This window comes from Elgaria multicarinata, chromosome 17 (assembly GCF_023053635.1).
Source record: "Elgaria multicarinata webbii isolate HBS135686 ecotype San Diego chromosome 17, rElgMul1.1.pri, whole genome shotgun sequence".
Lineage (NCBI taxonomy): Eukaryota > Metazoa > Chordata > Lepidosauria > Squamata > Anguidae > Elgaria > Elgaria multicarinata.
In genome coordinates this window covers 27526143-27551447 of record NC_086187.1, presented here as the reverse complement: position 1 = coordinate 27551447, position 25305 = coordinate 27526143, and the positions used below count along the sequence as shown (strand labels likewise).

At 48.5% G+C, this 25305-nt stretch overlaps 1 protein-coding gene across 1 annotated transcript in view; it reads left to right on the top strand.

Annotated features, from left to right (window-relative positions):
• The window catches only part of CACNA1H (calcium voltage-gated channel subunit alpha1 H), a 132140-nt gene that overhangs the window by 100739 nt on the left and 6096 nt on the right, over positions 1–25305 (top strand). The window contains exons 22-30 of the mRNA XM_063143256.1: positions 308–397; positions 1637–1829; positions 12918–13069; positions 15180–15289; positions 15609–15742; positions 16283–16353; positions 18714–18792; positions 19881–20002; positions 20371–20639. Coding sequence (XP_062999326.1) covers positions 308–397; positions 1637–1829; positions 12918–13069; positions 15180–15289; positions 15609–15742; positions 16283–16353; positions 18714–18792; positions 19881–20002; positions 20371–20639 — 1220 coding nt within the window. The remainder of the gene's footprint in view (positions 1–307; positions 398–1636; positions 1830–12917; positions 13070–15179; positions 15290–15608; positions 15743–16282; positions 16354–18713; positions 18793–19880; positions 20003–20370; positions 20640–25305) is intronic.

The window sequence follows — 25305 nt, the reverse complement described above, 5'->3', positions numbered from 1 at the left end:
CTGTCCTTCCTGAAACAGCAAGAGCAGCCTAAAAATGATAACAAATCTGGAACATTATTCCTATGTCCCTATTCAAATGAGACCTTCCCTGTGTCTTTGATTGTAACTCTGGCCCTACGCTAGCTTTCTCTGCCTGTCCACATGCACAATTCTTGACAAGTGGAGCCCACATGTTCTCTTGTGGTGAGCGTAAAATGTAGTCTGACTCTTAGGAAATGGTGGAGTTGTGGATGGAGCTGCCTTAACTATTTCCCTAAAAGGAGAGCTAGTTTTATGGATGGACTGTGTATGCTCTTTGCTTCCACAGGCACTGATGTCCTTGTTTGTCCTCTCCTCCAAAGACGGTTGGGTGAATATCATGTACGACGGACTGGACGCCGTGGGCATCGATCAGCAGGTAGAAGCTGAAGGGCCCAACAGTTTTATGGGGGAGTCATTGATTGGGACAAGGTTTATGAGGGAGACATTCACAGGAGAGACATTAATTGGGGAGATGTTTAAAAGTGTATTGACACATGCATGTCCATCTGTTGATGACCAGCTGCTACATTTCTGGACTTGGTTCCACTGGCTTGGTAAATAATATCAAAGTTCTCCCTGGGGTGGTTGATCGGCCATTCCCAAGTGCATGTAACCCTGGAGACTCCAACATGTTGCCAGTGGGAACAGGTGTGCCCATGGATCCTTCTCTTGGTTGCCCACCAGGGTCACTGCCCCCTCCTGATTTGTATTTTATTTCTTAAGATTTACCAATTAATTTATTTTACCTGGGAGGGTGGCCTGCTGCAAAGCAACGTGCTGCCCTCCAGCGCCATCTTTAGTTAGGTTCGACAGGGTGGGCTTTGTGGTTTGCAGCTCAGCCCTCACCTCTGCCTCGTACTGAGATTCTTGGGTGAGTTCTTCTTCTTTTAGTCTCACCAGTTGGCCTTCTGGGGAATTAGAGTTTCATGACCAGCCGTGCCCACTTTGGCAGCCGGTTTATGAATGCACAAGCCCCACCCCTCCACGACAACCGTTTTGCCAGAGCACCCATGAACACGCTCTATATTTCAAAAGAGCCCATTGACCCCCAAATGTTAACCACCTGATGACCCCGCCCACAAACAACCCATTTGTGCACCAACTGCAAGACTTCATGCATCACCATCAACAGTCTCCATTTTGGATGCTACCATTCAACCACTGTTGGGGAGGTTCATGGCACTCTTTGCACGCTCATGGTGAACAATTCAGTACCAAATCAGATGCCCAAATGGAAGCCCAAAAGCAGACCCTGCCAGCAATAGCCCTTCTCTGCTACCGCTCTCTGGGTGAGTTCTATTGCGGGGAGGACAGTCTCCGGTCCTTAGGCCTAATCCAGCCCATGAAGCCTTTCCCGGATTCCTCCAGGTGGGACTCCACCACTTTCATGTCCTCCTTGTGGGCTTCCTGGTGTAGCACTTTGCCAGACGTTCTGACTGTTCTCATTCCAAGGAAGAGTGGGTGGCCGGCTAGGGAACTTGGAGGGCGGCCTTTGTTGTGCCTTCCCAGGCTCATCCTCTGTCGTTCGCTCTCGCTCTCTCCCCCCGCCCTCTCTCTCCTCTCTCCTCCTCTCTCTCTCTCTCTCTTCCTGCTTCTTCCCCGCCTCCGTCGCCAGCCCAGCCAGAACCACAACCCCTGGATGCTCCTCTACTTCATCTCCTTCCTCCTCATCGTCAGCTTCTTTGTGCTCAACATGTTCGTGGGTGTGGTGGTGGAGAACTTCCACAAGTGCCGGCAGCACCAGGAAGCTGAGGAGGCCCGGCGGCGTGAGGAGAAGCGGCTTCGGCGGCTGGAGAAAAAGCGCAGGAGTAAGGCGATATACATGTCTGGTCGGTAGACAGCGGTACAAATCAAAATCTTTCTGAGCCTTGCCTGCTTCCAAAGCAAGATTTTTTTCATTTTTATTTTTGAGTCTTCTCATTTTTGGTTTGCTTTGGTTTGACGATGGGACAGAAGAAGACCTCTCTTTTTTTTCATTTCACCTTTTGGAGATGCTTTAAGAGTCAGACGTGACTGCTGATGTCCCCCCATCAGGTCCTACGGTACACTGAGCCAAAGATACTCACCCAGCTTTTTTTTTTTAAAAAAAAAAAAGGTCCAAGCTCAGCCCTAGAATATACGTAGTAAAAATGATCGCAGTATCCCTGAGCAGGTGCAGAGTGCAATTCCTTCACACAGTAGGAATGATCAACCTGGGTGTGTCTTTATCTAGAGATGAATCACTGAAGGTAAGAGAGCCACCCAGCATCATCACAGGTGAGATGGAGAGGATATTGCAAGGATTCTGAACCTGGCCGAGATGACCCCCGGTTTCAGCATCCACCCCTGGGGCAGGGCATTTGAGCGTGTCCCTAATAGACTCAGTTGATGAAGCGAAACAGTTAAGCAGAGTCTGGTTCTGAGAAATATCTGGATGGGGGAACGCAGAACCAAACAGAAGCTTCTCTGAGCTTGTTGGAGGAAGGGTGGAGCATAAATCAGGCCCAACAGGTATAGATCTGAAAAGGGCTGTAGCTCCATGATAAAGGTTGCAAGTTCAAGCCCCAGTACCTCCAGGTAGGGCTGAGAGTATAGATCTACAAATTTTGTTTTGGCTGTTGGGCAGTATAGAAATCCAATAAATAAATAAATCCAATCCATCTGTGTTAGCGAATTTTCAGGTATCTTTCATTCCGTTGTCCACTTATTGATGGAACTGGATTTATTTTTAAGGAGTGTATGAAAATTTCATTCTATTTGCATAGATGTGCAATTGCACTAATGCACATTCACCTTAATGTGTATTCGCACAAGGTCGAATTTGCACAAATCCCCCCCCCCGCAAAGTAAAAAAAAAAAACAACCCTGTCCACAAGTCCATTTGACTCAGAAAAAGCTGAGAATCCACAGGTCAAATTCACAGAAATCTGAACTCATTTGGCTGTTCAGAAATCAGATTTCTCCAACAGCCCTAGGAAGTCCCCTGTAGAGAAGATCTAAGTAAGCCTGTGTTGTTTATGAATTCAGGAGACAAGGGCTGGAATACAACTGAAGTCCTCCTTAGAGCAGACCCATTGAAATGAATGGGATTTGTCCCATTATTTTCAATGGGTCTGCTCTAAGGAGGATTTCAGTTGGATTCTACCCCATGATTCGGAGAATAAAAGCTGTGATCCTGAGTTGTTCCTAGCAGATTCCTTTAGGCATAGTTACAGGCACCATGTTGGAGTACCCAACATCATCAACCGGTTCACCAGATGCCCGCCACCTTATTTTGCCTTTTGTCTGAAAATAATTCCCAACAGCACCATTTTGTCCCCTGGTCCTTAAAGCATCACCAACATTTTGAAAGGTACAGTGATGGATTCCCCCTCCCCATTATATATATATTATATATTTTTTTAAAAAACCAAATCACTCAAGCAGCTGCCATTTTCTTTAGGGTCTTGGCGCATGGCCCCCGCATGCCACGCAGATGCTGCATGAGGGGAAGAATGATGGAGTGGGAGACCCTCCCCGCTTGGGGGACGGGGTCCGGGGGAAAGAACCCGCCATGGATGGAGTCCATTAGAAGAGATGCATCTTCAGCTACCCTTTAGGGCGTTTTGTCTAGACCAAACCGGTTTCCAGCCAGGCTTCTGAGCAGAGTAGTTCCAGATGCCGTATCACGTTCCAGCAACCTCTGCCTTTCTTGCTTTTTCTTATTGTTTTAACAGTGTGCTGAACAGAAAAATAGAAGCCATGTTCTACCTGCCCACTGGGCTCACCGTCGACACACCGCAGGGAGGGAAAGGCAGAGAAGAGGAGATATTAGTGTCGGATGGCAGGAGCATTTGATAAAGGAGCAGCAGCGGAACATTTTAAGCCGTCGGAGGGAGGGGGATGACCAGTGGGGGTTGGGGGGTGGCGGCTGGTAGTTGAAGGCACAAGATGCAGATGAATCTATGGCAGGCCAAGGAAAGAGTGTGGGGAAAGACGCGAAGGTGGAGAGGCACCGTCGTTTCACTGGAAGAGGGCAAGCTTTGCCTAAAGAAGGTTGTGAGTCCAACCCACAGCCTCTCCAAGGAGGACTGGGAAAGGCTCCTCTCTGAGACGCTAGGGCGCCCTTCTCCAACCTGGCGCCCGCCAGAGGTGGCTGGGGGATTCCAGGAGTCCAACACATCTAGAGGGCACCAAGTTGGGGAAGTCTGATGTAGCGAGTGGCGGTCAGTCACTGTAGACCATACTGACCGTGTTCAGACGACACGCTAAGCCACAGTGGTGGTGGTGGTTATTATTATTATTATTATTATTATTATTATTATTATTATTATTATTACATTTCTATACCGCCCTATAACCGAAGCACTCTGGGCGGTTTACAAAAGATGAAAACATTAAAAATTGATATACAAAATTTTAAAGCATAAAAGCATAAAAACAGACAACATATAAAGACAATATGCATTCAAAAACAACTTTAAACTCTCAGCCAGGTCTAAAGGTAGATCTGGGATCAATTAAAAGCTCAACACATGCTGTTAAATGCCTGGGAGGAGAGAAAAGTCTTGACCTGGCGCCGAAAAGATAACAATGTTGGCACTTGGCGGGACTCATTAGGGAGATCGCTCCTTAGTTAAGCATTTCAAGCTAAACATTATGGCTTAACGTGTTGTGTGAACCATTCCTAACCATGGTGGCCATATAACCACAGTTTAAGCATGCTCCCTAACCAATTGCCTCAAAGGGTTAGCGGCCTAACCATAGCTTAGTGTGTTGTCTGAACAGGCCCATTGAGTTGGATGGCCCAAGGATCTGGCTTAGCAGAAGGCAGTCTCTTATATTCCCATTGAATTGAGTTCTTTATCCAAAACCATGAAGACCAGCATCTTACTTTATCTGGCAAGTGGGAGGGAAGGACCATAGCTCAGTGGTAGAGCACACATGGTTTGCATGTAGAAGGCCCCGGGTTCAAGCCATGGTATATAGTTTCCTAGCAGAGCCAGGGAAGCCTTCTCTCTCTCTCTCTGAGACCCTGAAAAGTCACTGCTAGTCAAAGCAGGCAATATTTCTTTATTCATTCATTTATTTATTTAGTACCCTTCTAATCCACCCAATAACTAATGTCCTCTGGGCGGATTATGACCAATTAAAAACTAAAACATCATTTTAAAGCACAGTGAAAAATATAAAATGCAGTGCAAATATTTAAAAGAATAAAATACAATATGATGCAAACCAGTAAGCAGCACAGTAACCAATAAAACAACCTTAAACCTAGATCTGAGTCTCTAAAATGCCTGGGCGAAAAGAAAGGTTTTTGTCTGGTGCCAGAAAGATAGCAGCGTGAGTGCCAGGAGAACCTCTTTGGGGAGTTTATTCCAGAAGTGGCATGCCACCACCAAGAATGCCCTCTCCCTTGTGGCCACCTGTCTAGCTTCCTTTGGTGGGGGAACCTGGAGGAGGACCTCTAAAGGTGACTTAAGGCAGTGGCAACTCTTGGTGAGATGGACCAGTGTTTGGACTTCCTATAAGCATTATTATTATTATTATTATTATCATTTATTTATATAGCACCATCAATGTACATGGTGCTGTACAGATAACACAGTAAATAGCAAGACCCTGCCGCATAGGCTTACACATGCCTATAGTAAACCTTACCTCTGCCCTGTAAGAGAAGCCAGTATCATTATCCCCATTTTACAGCTTTGGGGTTAAAGTTGTGGGAGGGTGGCTACCCTCGGGCCACCTGGTGAGTTCATGGGAGAGGCAAACTTTGAACCAATTTCTGTAGCAGCCATCGCCCCATGAACACCATCTCGTGATAACAGGAGGCATTCGTTTGGCCCGTGGCAAAGTAATCAGGAAAGGGGGTAATGGGCTGGCGACCGGGAGCGATGGTGGAAAACCACAGGACTGTTTTGATTCTCAGAAAGGACGTGGTGACAGAGATCCACAAGCTTCCTAATAATGGATAGATCGGTTCGATTTGACGCGTAGCCCACTTTTCCACTGAGAAAAATGGCACTCAAGGCAGCTTACAACTGTACATAAAACTTGATTAAAACAATAATAAAACAAATGCATTAAAACGCAATTAAAACACAGCAGTAGCAAAATAAAGATGCCTCGCCTTCCGGGCGGCCTGGCAGGCGTTCCGATTGCAGCTCAGCGAATGTGCCACAGAGCCAAGGGGAGGCCGGAACAGCAGCCTTGCCCTGGGGCTCACCCATCTGGCCCTTGGCCCAAGGAGACCCTGGGAACCACGACCCTGCGTAGGGAGAGCTATTCCCAGCTTCATTTATCTCGAACAAACTAACTAACTTACAATTCCCAGGATTCTTTGAAGGAGAGGCAAACCCTGGTGTAAAAAAACATGATGCAAGCTTGTAGATTGCTCAAACCTTCCCCAAACTGGGTGCCTTTCCGTTTGGGAGGCCAGGGGAGGGGCAGGAGCTCCTTGGCTCCTATGTTTCTCCTGCTTAAGGTCTCTCAGGCCTTTTCCCAACAGTCGATATTAAGCGCTTTCCCTTTGTAAATTCATGAGAATCTGCTCTGCCCTCCTTCCCAGGGGACTGGCGCCTGAAGGCGGCTATGAGATGAGGTCAAGGGGGGAGCCGCAAAGTGTGGGGTGACCGGAGGTCTACCCGGCCAAAAGTGCTGAGAAAAACAAGACATGCATTTCGATTCAGGGCCTGACTTCCACCCTTCCCTTTGCTGATGTCTCCTGGGCATCATTAACCACCACCCTCCGCTGCCTCTGCCTTGAAAACGTTGCAGGAACATCCATCTCCCCCACACACACTTGGCATTTCTCAATGACCGAGATATGCAAAGCCCAGGATGGTCTGTCCCCGTATGTTTTCCCTTGGGGGGGGGGGGGAGCCAAGACTTTATAGGTCAAAAACAGCAACTTGAATTGGGCTCAGAAATGTACTAGCTGCCAGTGCCATCGAGCCAAAATTGGAGCTTGATGTTCCGACCAACGGGTCCCCATTTCAATCTGACTGCTGCATTTTTGCACAAGTTGCAGCTTTTGAACCATCTTCAAAGGCAGCCCCATGCAGAGCGCATTGCAGTCATCTAACTTGGAGTTTATCCACACAGGCTACTGCAGCTCTACCATCACCACCAACCTTCATAGAATCATAGAATCATAGAATAGCAGAGTTGGAAGGGGCCTACAAGGCCATCAAGTCCAACCCCCTGCTCAATGCAGGAATCCACCCTAAAGCATCCCTGACAGATGGCTGCAGCTGCCTCTTGAAGGCCTCGAGGGTGGGAGAGCCCACAACCTTCCTAGGTAACTGGTTCCATTGTCGTACTACTCTAACAGTGAGGAAGTTTTTCCTGCTGTCCAGCTGGAATCTGGCTTCCTTTAACTTGAGCCCGTTATTCCGTGTCCTGCACTCTGGGAGGATCGAGAAGAGATCCTGGCCCTCCTCTGTGTGACAACCGTTCAAGTATTTGAAGAGTGCTATCATGTCTCCCCTTCATCTTCTCTTCTCCAGGTTAAACATGCCCAGTTCTTTCAGTCTCTCTTCATAGGGCTTTGTTTCCAGACCCCTGATCATCCTGGTTGCCCTCCTCTGAACACGCTCCAGCTTGTCTGCGTCCTTCTTGAATTGTGGAGCCCAGAACTGGACGCAATACTCTAGATGAGGCCTAACCAGGGCCGAATAGAGAGGAACCAGTACCTCACGTGATTTGGAAGCTATACTTCTATTAATGCAGCCCAAAATAGCATTGGCCTTTCTTGCAGCCCTATCGCACTGTTGGCTCCTATTCAGCTTGCGATCTACAACAATTCCAAGATCCTTCTTGTTTGTAGTATTGCTGAGCCAAGTATCCCCCATCTTGTAACTGTGCGTTTGGTTTCTATTTCCTAAATGTAGTCAAGTATGTGACTACCCCACAGAAGTCAAGCATGTGACTTCCCCACGGGCAGCCTGACACAGCAAAATCCACAGTTTTTTCCATGCGACTATGTGGGCAATGTAACCAGGTGGTAACTTACTCCAAACATCTTAAGCAACCAGTGGCTTATAGGTGTCTAGAAGCCCCCTGATTTGAGCATTTATCCCTAGCTACAGAGCTGCCCTACTCCAAGCTAGTCATGAAATTCCGATAAGTATCCAGGAAACTGCTAATAATGTACAGATTATAATCTAAACATCAAACAATTGTAGTGTTCCCCCGCCTCAACACAGTTATTTTTGCCATAAAGTGTTTGTTTGTTTTGATGGATGTTTTCTTGTGTTCTTTGACTATTAAAAAAAAATGGCAGACTCAGAAAGATCTGAAGCGTGGCTGAAGGTCTGTGGCTTCTTTGTGGTGGACCCATGGTGTGCTCGTGTGTTTCCATGGTCAGCACCGTATCTGTGCATTGCCACAGAACTGAGCTGAGTTGAGTGTGGTCACGTGGTATTTTGCGTTGTAACTGGAAGGGACTTCATGGGGAAAGGTGATAGGGTGGATCTGACATAATGGGTCAAAGGTGCTGGTCAAAACAGGAATGGGGTACTCTATGACCACTTCCTTCTCAAGAGCCAGTGATTTTCAGAACAGAACATGAAGTATGAGAGGGGCCACGATTCAAGATGGCACTGCAAGATGGTGGTTTGGACGATTAGCAGAACATGAAATAGCTGAGAAATCTACCACTTAGTCATCTATTTGTCTGCAAAAATGTGTCTAGAAACACATCTTAGTTCTGATTTGTCTCATCTTCGTTTGTGTACCAGCTTATGCTTTGGCTTCAATGGGATTACACCTTGATTTCACATCACCATAACCAAAAGTGGAGTCAAGCCCACCATCCCCTAACCACTGCTGTCCCCACTCCGGCACACACCACTGTGCGTCCTTACCTTCCACAGTGCATGAGTTGGCATCTCTTCTAATGGACATTGCATGCATTAAGGAGTGTAGCATGATGCGCGTGTGTGTGTTGCATGCGACTTCCAGTGTCGTCAGGTTGCTATTATGTGTGTGTCTTTCCAAGTTGGAAGGTCTCCTCCGTCCTTTCACGGGCACACTGAAGATGTTTCAAGAGGTTCTTCTTGCACGGTCTTCTCACCTGAGATGGCACCCAACCTTCCCAGTCTCCAAGCTAAATTAGTTTGACACTTTTCCACATCAGAGGCTGGCAGGAAGGCACACTCATGACTTCACCTCATAGCACTACTGGAACTGCACATCATAGAATCATAGAATAGCAGAGTTGGAGGGGGCCTACAAGGCCATCGAGTCCAACCACCCGCTCAATGCAGGAATCCACCCTAAAGCATCCCTGACAGATGGTTGTCCAGGAAGTTTTTTCTGATGTCCAGCCAGAATCTGGCTTCCTGTAACTTGAGCCTGTTATTCCGTGTCCTGCACTCTGGGATGATCAGTCCCATCAGAAGCTTTCAGAGCCTTTGTTCTGGGGAGAGCTTCTTGGGAACCCATCAGAGGTTCCTCAGTGAGATCAATAATAATGAAGGACTACCCTGATCACCATGATTGACCTTCTCCTGCAATGGGCAGTTCCATAGGACTGTTGAGTGTGTTTGGGAGCACCTTCTCAATTCACACAGAGTATTAGTAAGACCCAAAAGGTCTCAGCAAAGGTCTCACCTGGTTAGGTTCCAAGTGGTCATGGATCAAAACTAGGGGGTGGAGGAGAAGCAGGTACGCTGCTCCCAAACAATCAGGGTTCAAAATTCAAGACAGCAATAGAGGAGTAGGAGGGCCCAAAGTAACAAAACAGGGTGTTCTCTCTTGATAAGATGTCAGCAGTAAGGCAGGTGAGTCATTTCAGCACCATGGAGAGCACCAAGTAAGCACCTTGCTCCAACAAAGCCTAGGACCATTTCCTTGAGCAGTGCAAAGTTTTAAAGCAGAGGTGTAGAACCTCAAGATGAGGGCCAAACCTGGCCCTCCCAGGGTCCCAATCCAGTCCTCTGAAATGCCTCTCCTAAGGCTTCATTACTGGCAGGAAGAGCTTTAAGCTACCATATACTGGTATTTGGGGCATTTTGGCCTTGCCCCTTTTGCCTTTGGTCCCATCCACCACTGGAATGTGGCCCTTCAGAGCTTCTCCAAAATTGGATTTGGCCGTCAGGCTGAAAAAGGTTCAACAGCACCTTTGCATTAAAGCAACAGGCCTCTCACATGGCATCTAGCACTCTTCCTCCTAGAATCATTCAGCTGGAAGGGACCTCAAAGGTCATTTAGCCCAACCCTTTGCCAATGCAGGCAATCCACTCATGGGTGGCCACACGGCCTCTGGTCAGAAGTCTCTAACAAGGGAGAGTCCACCACCTTCCAAGACAGCCAGTTCCACTGTCAAACAGCTTAGTCCATCAATACATTCTTCCTAAAGTTAAGTCAAAATTCCCTTTCTTTTAATTTGAACCTGTTGCTTCAGGTCGTACCATCTGGAGAAACAGAAAACTAGGTTGCTCCATCATCTACATGAGATCCATTCAGATGTTTAACAATGGCTATCCCATCACCTTTTAATCATCTCTTCTTCAGGCTAGACATACGCAACTCCTTCAACCTTTCTTCCTCGGGTGTCTTCTCTAAACTCTTCACCATCACTGTCACCCTCCTCTGGATATGTTCCCAGTTTGTCAAGTTCCTCTCTGTGAACTGCTGTTGGGGGAAGAGCAAAGTTGACAAGGAGGGATTCCCAAAATATGTAGGCTGCATATAGGTAGGGTGTGTAGTATGGCTGGTGGGGGGAAGGGGAACAGTTCTCCCAGGGGTGCAGGCTGAGGGGATGGACTCCAGAGGTCCTAACTCAAGGACCCCAATCCAACCAGCTCTGCCTCAGACCCAGTCATGATGCTGGGACCTGGGTTGGTTTCCAGCACCTCTCCCTCCAGGGCCACTGGTCTGGCAGTTCTCGGCAACCCTTCCTCATCTGAGTTGGAGTCAGAGCACAGAGGGCTTCTCAGGATGGAGACTCTGGCACAGGGCTGGAGATGCAAGACAGAAAGGGAGCCAGAAGTCAGACAGTGGGGAAGGATCATAGCTCAGTGAGGGAGCAGGTCCAGTTAAAAGGGTCCCATAATGTGTTTTGGGGCACCTCTCCCTCCATCTGACACCTGCTGACGGTCATTTATGAGCTAGATGGACAATCTTGCTTCATAGAAGGCTGCTTCCTACATTCCAGCATCCTCACACCAGAGATGAGCTCCTTAGACTGAGGAGCGGGCTCTGATGGGGGGAGTTTATAGCGCCAGGATTGGCCCTTGGGGGGTCAGCGGGTGGAAAGCTAGAAGGTTTGAATGGCTCTACTGTAGCTCAGTCCTGCCAAGTGCTTGGCTCATAGGTCCAGGCTTTCAGGTTGCCCAAATGTGACCAAACGCTTCTACTGCCGATTCCCCCTTTCTTAGTCATTTAGAAACCAGAGCTCTTTGTACAGAGTTTGCTCTTCGTCGCCCACCCTTGTTTTGGTTTCTGCATGCTACGTGGAGCAAAGCTATTTCAGCGACGTGATCCCACACTTCTGTTTATTTACATAAGGATCCAAAACTCTGCTTTTTCAATACACGAGCAGCCGGATTAGCCATGCTCAAGGCCCACGGTCCACCGATCTGCTCTGAGCTGATTTATGGGGCTCTAGCAAATACTTTCGAAAGCTAGAATCCAACCAGCCAGAAAAGAGCCGTGTTTGCTTTTTGTTTTGCTTTCAAATTGCCTGGCTGGGAGAAACATCAGTGACCCTGGTCAAAAGACATTTAAAATGTCCTTTCCAGCCGTCAAGAGAGGAATGGGAGGAATTAATAGCTGAAGGGTTACCAGTCAATCTGGTTTCCTTTTGATCTGATTATTTCAGCTCGTACATTCTGATCTGGTTGGCTTTTACATCAGCAAAGCAGTTTGCAGTGTAACGTCAGCTGGAGAGCATCAAAAAAGTCGAGGGATGGAGGACGGAGACTTACGAATGACCGGGAGGGCCCCTGGAGAAGTTTCGGGTCTTCTGCCCCATCCAGTACTCAAGATCAAGAGTGGAGTATCGAACCTACCCAGTGAAAGCATGAATCAGTCCCCCCCAACCCAGCAGTTTGCAGAGGTGTTGGATATAACTCCCATGGTACCCAGCTGGTCAGGAATCATGGGAGTTGTAGTCCAACACCTCTGCTGTGTGCCGGGTTTGAGAAGGCTGGCATTCCTTTGAGAATACAGTACCCCTAAACACAGCAATAGGCGGGTGAAGAAGCAGGCGGCGCGGCAGTGGATGAGCAGGGGGATCTTGACCATGAGGGACTGCTGGGGTGGGGGGCCTTGGTGGGTGTCCCACCAGGCCTACCCTCGATGCTGCCCCATGCTCAGTCCTGAGGACCATCTGGCTAATCACTGTCCGAGACAGGATGCTGGATCTCATGGACCCTCAGTCTGACCCAGCAAGGCAATTTTGGAGTTTGGTTGTTTTTAGGATGGATCTGGGGATGTACCCCCATGTCTCTTTTTAAGGCAGCACAAGAAGCAAGCCTGAGGTGAATATTTCTATGAAAACAATTGCACAAATGACTGGGGGGGGAGGGAGATCCCACGGTATGGCACACACCTTGATGGTTTCTCAACGTGGCAAATGTGAAGTGTTTCTAGAAAGATCGAGAGATCTCTCTTCATATCCAGGGATCCTGGAGCATGCCAGAGCTGTGTTTTATTTCCTTGTGGGTAGAGGAGCATCTCCCGAGATACTTGGTTGGCGCTCGTGTCCCAAGTCCCTTCCTCCGTTCCATGTTGGGCTTGGGACGTTCTGTATCTCTTTGAAACCCTCCGTCACATACCCAAAGAGGCGTTTGATCCATCAAACGTGTGCATGGCAAGGAACTGCCCCCCAGGAACCCATGCAGGTGTCCCTCACAGCACGCCTCGCCCCTCCAAAGGCAAGAGAAGTTGCTAACGGCAATGTCTTTCGTTGTCTCTTTCCACAGAAGCCCAACGGCGGCCCTACTACGCCGATTACTCACCAGCCCGGAAATACATCCACACACTCTGCACCAGCCACTACCTGGATCTTTTCATCACCTTCATCATCGGGGTCAATGTCATTACCATGTCAATGGAACACTTCAATCAACCCAAGGTATGAGCAGTGCTTTTTTCTTATAGGGGAAGCCCCAAAGCTCAGCAAGAGAGAAACAGAAGGTCCCGGGTTCGATTCCTAGGATCTCTAGTTAAGCAAAGACTGCAGATGGCAACACTAGGGAAGAGCTTTCGCTACTAGAGGCTTGCTGACAGCTGGTGTAGGCAATAGTAGGCCAGGTGGACCAACATCCATGGTCTGAAGCAAAGGAACTGATTCATCCAAACAGAACTTCCATGTGTAAGGGCAGAATACCTCCATTGACTAGAAACAATAGGAGCTGGCTTTCTCCAACATGATAGGGAGCTTCTCAGAAGCAGCTGGCTGACCACCATTGGAGACAGTATGCTGGAATGTATTGAAGCAGGTGAAGCTTTTCTTGGCATGCAGTGGGGAAAGCATCACCAGTTGTTTCTTGACTGTTGTGTAACCCTTAAAGGCACAGAATACCTGGCAGAGAGCTGGCAAACTTAGACACCGTAGACTAGAAGTGGGGATGCATTCCTTCAGGGGTAATCTCTTGGAGGGGCATTGAAGAGACAGAGCCAAAAGTGAGCACACCCACCCCTTTTCTTTCTCATTCTACCACACCCCCCATCTCTCTTTGACACCCCATTTTCCCTCTCTTGTTGATACCCCCTTTTCGCCCTTTCTGAAACTCCCTTTTCCCTTTTTCTGGCACCCTCTCTCTCTCTCTCTCTCTCTCTCCCTGACACCCTCTTTTTCCTCCCCTGCCCATCAGTGCAAATCACTCTTGTCAGAGGTCTGACTTGACCACTTGCCAAGAGCTTTTGAAATTAACCTGAGTGCCACAGGTCATCCACCATTAGACACTGTGTCCTGGGTCCACATCTAGAAAGCCTCACTGAACCAAACCCAATTCATCTCAAGGTGGGGAGGCCTCCTTCCTGATAACTCTCCCCTATTGTTGGGATCATCCAAGTTCCCCCACCCCTTGGGATGCTAAATCAGTGGGCGTCCAGAGGAGGCTTCTTTTCCGTTGTTGCCCCATATCTATGAAACTTTCTTCCAGTGACGCCCACCTGGCATTCTTTAACATTTTTGTTATACTGCTTTGAATGTTGAAAAAGTGGTCTGTGTGAAGCCTTGAAATAAATCCAGACAGGTCATTTCTGTTTGCAATCACAGATTCATAGAATAGTAGAGTTGGAAGGGGCCTCTAAGGCCATTGAGTCCAACCCCCTGCTCAATGCAGAAATCCACCTTAGAGCATCCCTGACAGATGGTTGTCCAGCTGCCTCTTGAAGGCCTCTAGTGTGGGAGAGCCCACAACCTCCTTAGATAACTGGTTCCATTGTCGTACTGCTCTAACAGTCAGAAAGTTTTTCCTCATGTCCAGCTGGAATCTGGCTTCCTGTAACTTGAGCCTGTTATTCCATGTCCTGAACTCTGGGAGGATCGAGAAGAGATCCCGGCCCTCCTCTGTGTGACAACCTTTGAAGTATTTGAAGAGTGCTATCATGTCTCCTCTCAATCTTCTCTTCTCCAGGCTAAACATGCCCAGTTCTTTCAGCCTCTCTTCGTAGGGCTTTGTTTCCAGACCCCTGATCATCCTGGTTGCCCTCCTCTGAACAAGCTCCAGCTTGTCTGCATCCTTCTTGAAGTGTGGTGCCCAGAACTGGATGCAATACTCAAGATGAGGCCTAACCAGGGCTGAATAGAGAGCTCTGTTGTTTATGAAGAGTTGGCAATGCAAAAGTTTGGATTCTCGGATCAAGCTCATAATGGGGGTTCTTCTGGACCTGGTCTTCATAGAATCTTAGCATAGTAGAGTTGGAAGGGGCCTACAAGGCCATCGAGTCCAACCCCGTGCTCAATGCAGGAATCCACCTCTTGAAGGCCTCTAGTTATGGGCCAAACCAGATATTATGCTACACAGATAAAACAACAACACTGAATGTTGCAACGGGTTCCATTTCCGTGGTTCTCTGGCAGCAGCCAAAATGTGTAACACAACATTTAGCCCACACAGGCGCAGGGAGTGAGCCGTGGGGCTTGTTGACCTTGAGGAATTGTGAGGCAGGGAGGTGGGGGGTTGATGGTGTAGGGGAAAAACTCGCCCTAACGCAAAACGTGTGTGCCATTGCAGTCGCTGGACGAAGCGCTGAAGTACTGCAACTACGTGTTCACCATCGTCTTTGTGTTTGAAGCAGTGTTGAAGCTGGTAGCCTTTGGATTCCGGAGGTTCTTCAAAGACAGGTTAGACTGAAGCCCACAGCGTCGGGGGTCAGGGAACCCCATAGCATTCCCTGTGGCCTAAATCGGGGCTGCCGGCATCATGTACTTACGCTTGCTATAGGCTAAGTGACTCCCCAGTCCTCTGCCAAATCCATACATTCCGTTCACCAAAGACTGAAGGCTGCAATCTCATCTACACTTACCTGGGAGTAAATCCCATTGAGCTCCATGGGGCTGATGCCTGGGGCTGCCCTGTGAATGCGTCCCTTCCGTGCCGTGCGGAGGGGACGTCTCCCTCGCAGCTCTGCACACCTCATCCTTCCCGCTTCTGCCCTCTCAGGTGGAACCAGCTGGATCTGGCCATTGTCCTCCTGTCAATCTTGGGCATCACTCTGGAGGAGATCGAGATGAACGCTGCGCTTCCCATCAACCCCACCATTATTCGCATCATGCGGGTGCTGAGAATCGCAAGAGGTGAGGATCAGAGGCTCCATTGATATCATACCATGCTCTGCAATCCCAGGCATTTGGAGACCCACCGGCAGTTTTTTATGCCTGGTTTATCCGTTCCTTTGCTGTCTGTGGTTTTGATTTGTGCTCTTTTAAGTACTTGTTTTGTATTTTGAACTCTTCTATGGTACGTTGGGCTTTTAAGTGTTTGTAATCCAGCCAAAGAACATTAATTATTGGGCAGATTAAAAGAAATGTTGATGATGATGATGATGATGATGATGATGATGATGATGATGTCTACTCAGAAGTAAGCCCCATTGAGTTCTGTGGGACTCACTCCCAGGTACGTGTGTATAACAAGGGCCCTCGGCCTAATTTCAAAAAGCCCTCATCAAGCGATCTGTTGAGACCACTAGCAAGGGCCAGGCAGATGTTTCCAAAATGCACCGCGCAAAAGCAGCACCGCTCTGCCATTATGAGTCTCAAGCATCTTTGTATTTCGATGTAGGCTTTCTCTGCTCATGGACGTTCCATTGTTCCTTGTCTGCTTTCCCTTTCTAGTACTGAAGCTGCTCAAAATGGCCACAGGGATGAGGGCGTTGCTAGATACGGTGGTCCAGGCTCTGCCCCAGGTAAGCCTAGAGAGACCCACTCCTCCGGGACATTGTAGATTTGAATCTTTCCTCTGGGGTCTTTGTTTTGGGAAGGCCTTTGTTTCTAAAAGAAAGAAAGAAACTGAGGCCATATACTAAAACTGTACACAGGCGCTTCGTTTCTGCAAGACCAACTTCATGTTTTTCTCTTCCCTGCCCGTACCTTTTCCTTGTGTGCCGTGTGTTTTTAGATTGTAAGCCTTCGGGGGCAGAGACCTTCTTGTTTAACTGGTTGTTTGTAAGCTGGTCCAGGAGTCTGCATTTAACACACAACTTATCACAGGGGAGGGCAACATATGGCCCTCCAGATGTGTCGGCAAAAACATCTGGAGGGCCACAGGTTGTCCATCATTGGCTTAGGAGATGAGTGCAGGAATCAACTGTGTATCTCAGCCTTCCCCAACCTGATGCCTTCCAGAAGTGTCAGGTTACAACCCTGACAGGTACTTGACTTAGTGGCGTGAACCTGACTTGACTTTACAAATTGCCTTAAATGAACACAGCAACCAGCATGTCTAATGACGATGCAGAAACCACACTGCCTCCCACTTTCTTTCTTTTTAAGCATCAAACAAGCATTTATCCATTAATAATAACAAATAATAATAAATTTATTTCTTGCCCGCCTCTCCATTCTGATCAAGGCGGCGAACAACAATAAACGATAAAATACATAAAACTGAATTAAAACGTAATATACATTGTTAAAAAACCTCCTAAAAAACCTCCTAAAAAACATCTTAAAATTCCACTGGACAGGCCTGCCGGAAAAGATCAGTCTTTATAGCTTTCTTGAATGACAGTAGACTGTTAAGTTGACGAGTCTCCTCTGGCAGGCCATTCCACAGTCTGTGGCCATTTCTGTTGCCGTTTCTTTTCTCTTTTTTAGTGAACTATTTTTTAAAACATTTATAAAACTACTTTGGGGTTTGGAATGAGGTGTCTTTGCAACGATACAGACACTAGCCATCAACGCTGCCTATGAGAGCCAGGTATCCCCCATTCAAATTGAAATAGGCTTTTTAAAAAAGAGCTTATGTCAAGAGAAGATGACATCTTTGAGCCGAAGAGGATGAGGGCATTTCCAACACACACACACGCCCTGCCCCACTAAAATACGTTACATCTTTTATCCCCAGAGTAAAATTTTCCTTGCAATAAGTACAAATTGAGCCATTTCCAAGAAACTGTTTCCCAAATCAAGGTTCCACCAGCTCGAAACATTGAACTTATGGCACTTTTATCCACCATTTAAAATTCTTTCAACTCAACACCCCGGTTAATTAACAGAAATGATGCCTATCAAAATGATTTAAAGCTTCAAAAAGTAAAACAATGCTTGTTGTGTAGAATGCATATAAATGAAAGACAAAAAGATATATTCCCCCTTCTTTGTCCCTGGAATGCTGTACAACAGATGTTTTCGTGGCAAGAATAATGTGAAGAACTCCCTGTTCTCTGGTTTATTCCACTGGAGGACAAGAAGAACAGTTTGCCGCTGTCAGGGAGCTTTAACTCTCCTCACATCTGCAGTGAGGGATGAAATGGGGAAGAAAAGATAAAATAAAATAAAAAACCTTGCAAGACGAATGCTTCCGGAAGGAGCCTTGCAGAAAGGACTTAGCCGCTGCTGTGCAGGCGTAACGCATCACACGTGAAGGCCTCGCGCCGCCTCGATTGATTGGGGTGGCATCAACCGTCCAGGATTTGACACTGGAAGAGAAGAGCCTTCTCCGACCTCTTGCCCTTCAAGTGTACTGAGCTACAACACTCATCATCCATGTTGGCTGGAGGATGCTTGAGTTGTAACCTAACCCAACCATCTGGAGGACCCTAGCTTGGCCAGTGCCAAAAATCTGAAAAGTCGGACTTCCGGACAGTATTTGGGGTGGGGTGGGGTGACACCTGCCTTTTCATTTTCACATTCTCAGGGTGGGAGAGAATTTGGGAGGTGAGGTGGAAAATTCGCTGGCAGAAAGCAGAACAAGAACCAATTCTCAGAGGTTGCTTTTATTCTGTGTGTGTGTGTGTGTGTGTGTGTGTGTGTAGAAGACGCACATCCCATCTCCACAGGATGCTTTACTGCAGCCTTCCTCCAGACATGTTGGACTACAATGCCCCTAATCCCCCCCAGCAGAGTGGCCCTTGGCTGGGGGTGCTGGGATTTGTAGTCCAAGACGTCTGGAAGGCACTAGGTTGGGGAAAGCTGCTTTAAGTTGCAAGCGGGCAGAAGCTCCAGGTGACCAAGACGCAGAAATAAGAAGCTGACTTCCATACGTCACGCTGCCGCTCTGCCGGGGTGACCTCTACGTGCCTGATCCGTGTTCCTTCCTTTGCAGGTAGGCAACCTTGGCCTGCTTTTCATGCTCCTGTTCTTCATCTACGCTGCCCTCGGAGTGGAGTTGTTTGGGAAGTTAGGTGAGTCATCCTCTCCCGCGCTCATTCTCATTTTCCCTGACTGCAAATCTCAAGGACTCTGTTGTTATGCCAACCTGCCTCGAGCACAGGCAGGCAACCTGAAGCCCTCCAGATGTTTCGGCCTACAACTCCCATCCTCCTTCCTCACCATGGGCTAGGGTGGCTGGGGCTAATGGGAGTTGTAGGCCAAAATATACGGAGGGCCACAAGTTGCCCACTCCTGGTCTAAGGATAAGTAGACGCCATCTTATACCTGGAGTTAGGGAGGGACATATACTGAGCCACCCACTGGCTTGAGGAGGGTGAGGGAGGCAGTTCAACAGCAGCGTTTTTGAGATTAACAGACGCAGGAGTCATTTTGTCAAGCCTCACCAAAAGCTAGGCCCCCGATGGCCGTCTTCCAGGACTGAGGTGAAGCTTGCTGTCAGAGGCATGTGTGTGGTCCAAACCAGGCCAGGGTTGAGTTCCAGAGCAGCAAACAAGGATCAGAGGTGCAGAGGCAGGTGTGCAAGCAAGGCCAGGTGGGGACCAAAATCCAAGGCAGGGAACTGGAAAGGAGAGCAGGTGCTTGGGCAGTGTCCTCACACCAGAGAGGAGTTGTGTGGATGGAGGAGCAGGGACTCTGGGGCTATGGCTTTATAGCGCCCGGTTGACGGGGATTGGCCCTCGGGCGTCAGCTGATGGAATGCTCAGCAGGCTGGTCCTTCAGCCTAGAGGGTGCTGGTACTGTCTTAGCACAAAGCTCCATCTTCCAGGCTTAAAAAGAAAGAAAGAAGATTGGGAACGTAATCTGAGGCTCAAACTACAGGTGGAGTCTTGGGAGTTTCCGTTTGAGAGAGACAAACATGGTGTGGCACCTTCCACTTTGGGGTATTTTGACCCTGTCCCGTTTGCCTGGAGCCCCATCAAGAGCTTTTCTGAAATGGAATTAGGGCCTCAGGCTGAACGACGTTCAACACCCCTGTTTCAAAAGGCCGTGCGTAGTTTCTTCAGCCAGTTTGAGCTATGCCTGGCTTCCTCCAAGACTTGCTTTTGCTGAGTTTGGACTTCTCTGTGTGTGTGTGTTTCTCTGTCACATGTGCACCCAGACTGCAGCGAAGATAACCCATGTGAAGGCCTAAGCCGCCACGCCACCTTCAACAACTTCGGCATGGCCTTCCTCACTCTCTTCAGGGTGTCTACCGGCGACAACTGGAACGGCATCATGAAGGTGAGCCCTGCCACACGGCATTTTCCCAACGAGTTTGCTTCTGTGTGCTGTGGTTCACCATCGCTTCAGACGCCTGGTGTCCTGCAGAGATGTTGGGACGCAACTCCCAACATTCCATACTAGCAGGGGAGGACTCATGCCTTCATGCCCTGCTTCCCAGGGGCATCTATGTCATCCAAGGGAGGAGAATCTCAGTCCACGGGGCCAGATCCTGCAGGGCTCTTGTGTTCCTTAGCCGTCACTGCTAAATGAAAGCTCCGTGTTCACCTACCTTTGAATACTAGATTCTGAGGACAAAACCAATGGGATGCCGCCATTGCCTTGGCCCAGATCCAGCCACACTGCTTTGACCTCTTTGCCTCCGCCAGGACACACTCCGGGAATGCCACCGGGATGACAAGCACTGCCTCAGCTACCTGCCCATCATCTCCCCCGTCTATTTCGTCACCTTTGTCCTCATCGCCCAGTTTGTCCTCGTCAACGTGGTGGTGGCCGTCCTGATGAAGCACTTGGAGGAGAGCAACAAAGAAGCCAAGGAGGACGCCGAGATGGACGCCGAGATCGAGCTGGAGATGTCCAGGGGGGTCAACACACCGGTCCGAGCCCCTGATGGCAGCCCGGCCATCTCCAAGCCAGGGTCGCCCCTGCTGGTCAAACATCAAGCGCTGGTAAAAGGAAACATGTAAAAGATGAAATTGACAGGTTCATAAAATCGCCTTCCCTGCTCCTTCTCCTAGGGGTCATACTATGTTTCCACCAAGGTCAGCCAAAAATAACATTTCCCCATGAAGCAAAGAATGGTAGCCCTATTTAGTAGCCCCCCTCCAGGCAACTGTAATCACATAGCCCTGCTTTCCTCCTCTGCTCTATTGAGAATGGAGGGTTGGTTTAAGAACGAGGGCCTGGGCTTGTTGCTTTCCCCCTTGTGGCCCTTCCCTGGCCACCGCTTTGTCCTTCTGCGTCCCTGTCTTTTAGAAGGACGCAGACAGGCTGGAGCGTGTTCAGAAGAGGGCAACCAGGATGATCAGGGGTCTGGAAACAAAGCCCTATAAAGAGAGGCTGAAAGAACTGGGCATGTTTAGCCTGGAGAAGAGGAGACTGAGGGGAGACATGAGAGCACTCTTCAAATACTTAAAAGGTTGTCACACAGAGGAGGGCCAGGATCTCTTCTCGATCCTCCCAGAGTTCAGGACATGGAATAACGGGCTCAAGTTAAAGGAAGCCAGATTCCAGCTGGACATCAGGAAAAACTTCCTGACTGTTAAAGCAGTATGACAATGGAATCAGTTTCCTAGGGAGGTTGTGGGCTCTCCCACACTCGAGGCCTTCAAGAGGCAGCTGGACAGCCATCTGTCAGGGATGCTTTAGGGTGGATTCCTGCACTGAGCTCGATGGCTTTATAGGCCTCTTCCAACCCTACTATTCTATGATTCTATGATTGTAAGCCTAAAGGCAGAATGCAATCTTGTGAGTCACTGGCCATACTTAAGCTGCCCTGGGACAGCTTTGCGGCTTCGGAGCAGGGTGAAAATGCTCTAAATGAATAAATAATTTGGATGGCTTTAAAATGGGATTGGATAAATTCCTGGAGGAGAACCCTATCAAGGGCTGCTAGACCTGATGGTTGTGTGCTATCTCCAGGATTTGAGGCAATAAGCCTGTGTGCCCCAGTTGCTGGGGAACATGGGTGGGAGGGTGCTGTTGCACCATGTCCTGCTTGTGGGTCCGTGGCCAACGGCTGGTTGGCCACTGTGTGAACAGAGCGCTGGACTAGCTGAATTCTTGGTCTGATCCAGCATCAGGGCTATTATGTTCTTAAGCAGGACATGGCGCAACAGCACCCTTCCACCCATGTTCCCCAGACACTGGTGGATATAGGCTTATATACGAATAGGGCTATTTATTTTTATTTATTTTTAAAGAGTCGTGAGATATTTAGTGTCTCCAGCATTACATTTCTCTTCGGGGAAACTGAAGTTTTTACTGCTATGTAATACTGACTTTATTGTAGGAGGCCATGCAGAGCCAGCCCTAATGGAAAATCAAAATGGCACCACCATGACCATCCATCTACCGGAGATGGAATATAGTCATCTGTGAAGCTCTCCTGTGCAAGCTTGAAATTTCTTTATGTACTAATTCACCATTTTTTAATCCTATCCCTCCTCGGCTGAGAGGTAGCAACTGGCCCAAAGTCACCCAGTGAGCTTCATGTGCTGAGTGAGGATTTGAACCTGGGCCCCTCCAGATGTGTTGGACTGCAACTCCCATCAATCCCAGTGTGCCTAGCCATTGACTGGCTGCGAATGATAGGAGGAGGAGTCTAAGACATCTGGAAGGCATCAGGTTGGGGAAGGCTTCTCTAACCATTATACTACACTGCCTCTCTCATGTAATAGGAGAATTTAAGAGCGTGCCCCCTGGCATTAGATCTGCCTGCCTCCACCCCTGTCCTGTTGCTCTTCACGGCATCCAAATTCTGCTTATTTAATATATTATTACGTTTTTATCCTATCCTTCCTCCAGCGGGATCCATATGGAGCACCCAATTCCACCCCTTTTATCCTCACAACGACAATGTTTCCACCAAGCCTGTGAAGGAGAACAGGCTGAGGAGAGACTATTCTGATGCCCCCAGTGAGGTTCATGGCGTGTGGGGGTTTAGGCCTGTACGAAGCTCCCCAGATGTCATCCGGCACTTTGACCCTCTATACCACACGGGCGTAACGTTGCCTTGTTCCTGGCCGCCTGGCCTTGCTTTGAGGAGAATCTCTGCCCCAGGCCCTGGACCACCGTTCGGAGAACCAAGGGATTCCTAAGCATGTTGACACGCCCTCCGCTTCGGGGGCAGATGCTTGGGAGTGCTTTTATCCCGCCCACTGACGCGTCTTTGTCTCCTTCCTTTTGTCCCTGAAGGAAGGCCTGAGCTGTGAGAGTGTCTCCCTAGCCATCCCCGACTTAGACCGGCTGGAGGGACGGGAGAAACCCTTGATGGAGTTCGCGTCCTTCCACTCTTCTCACGGCTATCTCCCGACACCCTTCTACAATGCCCCAGCCGGAGAGGCCGAGGTGACTGCATGGGACTCTCCGTGGCTTCCGCATTCTTTATCCCATCATGCTTCAGTGCTGTGTGGCTCAGCAGTGGTGTGGTGGCATCATCCATGTGGCGCCATTGTGGTTCTCTCTCGCTCGCTCTTTGTGGCTTCACAGCTAAAAGCGGTCTGCCTCTTTGTCTATTCTTGATCTTTTTCCCTCTGTGTTGGTTTGGGGCAGCCTGAACGTGGGCTGCAGAGTTTTCTCCGGTTAATGGGATGTGTTTGTCAGGGCCAGTGGCCCCTCGTCGCTCTGTGTAAGTATAAGCAGGACTACAACCACAGAAGGCACAAGAATGGGCTCACGGGACCTGGCTGAGCCATTCCTGGTCCAAAATTCTTCCTCCGAAGTCAGCCCCCTAATAGGGGGAAATATATATTGGAGCAGAAAGAAGGGGCAAAATGCATTTCTAGGGCGTAAGGACCTGATTGACTGCTAGATTTGCTTCGATTTGTACCCCCTCGTCCCACCAAGAAAATGGTACTCAAGACCTTCGTTCCACACGTTAATTTCAAACAGAGAAATCATGCTATATTTCACATTAACACTTCCAACCTAAACCCGTTTTCTGTGAAGTATGGCCTATTGATTTCATTTCTTATGGCGTTGACTTTCAAGTAAGCAGCCTTATTTCAGTTGACGGTTGATGGTTCTCCTGTAATTTCCACAGTGGTCCAGCAATTTGGGGTGGGGGAAAACAGGTCTCGAGGCACCCTGTCTGTGCGCACTCTCAGCCTTTCTGCTGACCCCCTATGCAAGCAGAGGGGCATGAAGGCATTGGCCATGCCTTTCGTGGAGTCCCAGCATCTAATAAGCCGAAACAGTCTCCAAAACATGGAGATCTCATTGAGTGTCCGTGGCTAATAACCCTTGACAGATCTCTCCTCTGTGGCTTCAAATCTTTCTTTTAAAAAGCCACAGACATGACTAATCTTGCAGTAATGACTTCCATAATTAAATTATGCACTGTCAGAAAAGAACTTCCATTTGTCTGCCTGGAAAAACGTTATCAGGTACCATTCCACACACCCAACCACCTGCCTAGTTGTAATAAGAACATAAAAAGTGCCATGCTGGATCAGACCGAGGGTCCATCTAGTCCCAGCTGTCGACAAGGGACCAACAAAGCAGGACATGGTGCAACAGCACCCTCCCGCCCATGTTCCCCAGCGACTGGTTCACATAGGCTTACTGCCTCGAATACTGGAGGTAGCACACAACCATCAGGGCTAGTAGCCATGGATAGCCTTCTCCTCCAGGAATTTATCCAACCCCGTTTCAAAGCCATCCAGATTGGTGGCCATCACTACTTCTTGAGGTATTTATTTATTTATTTATTACATTTTTATACTGCCCAATAGCCGAAGCTCTCTGGGCGGTTCACAAAAATTAAAACCATAATAAAACAACCAACAGGTTAAAAGCACAAATACAAAATACAGTATAAAAAGCACAACCAGGACAAAACCACGCAGCAAAATTGATATAAGATTAAAATACAGAGTTAGAACAGTAAAATTTAAATTTAAGTTAAAATTAAGTGTTAAAATACTGAGAGAATAAAAAGGTCTTCAGCTGGCGACGAAAGGAGTACAGTGTAGGCGCCAGGCAGACCTCTCTGGGGAGGTCATTCCACAGCCGGGGTGCCACAGCAGAGAAAGCCCTCCTCCTAGTAGCCACCTGCCTCACTTCCTTTGGCAGGGGCTCATGGAGAAGGGCCCCTGTAGATGATCTTAAGGTCCGGGCAGGCACATATGGGACGAGGCATTCCTTTAAATAACCTGGCCCCAAACCGTTTAGGGCTTTAAATGTCAATACCAGCACTTTGAATCGGGCCCAGACCTGGCGTAATGTGATCTCACCGGCCAGTCCCTGTTAATAAACGGGCTGCCCTGTTTTGTACCAGCTGAAACTTCCGGACCGTTTTCAAAGGCAGCCCCACGTATAATGCATTGCAGTAATCCAAAGGAGAGGTTATCAGAGCATGGATAACTGTAGCTAGGCTATCTCCGTCCAGATAAGGGCGCAGTTGGTATATCAACCTAAGCTGATAAAAGGTGCTCTTTGCCACTGAGTTCACCTGTGTCTCAAGTGACAGTTCTGGATCCGAGAGCACCCCCAACTAGTGAATTCCATAACTTAACTCCTAATTTAGGAGAAAGAAAATCTCAATAAACCAATGTGTGTGAGAGGCCTCTTGCCCAATACAC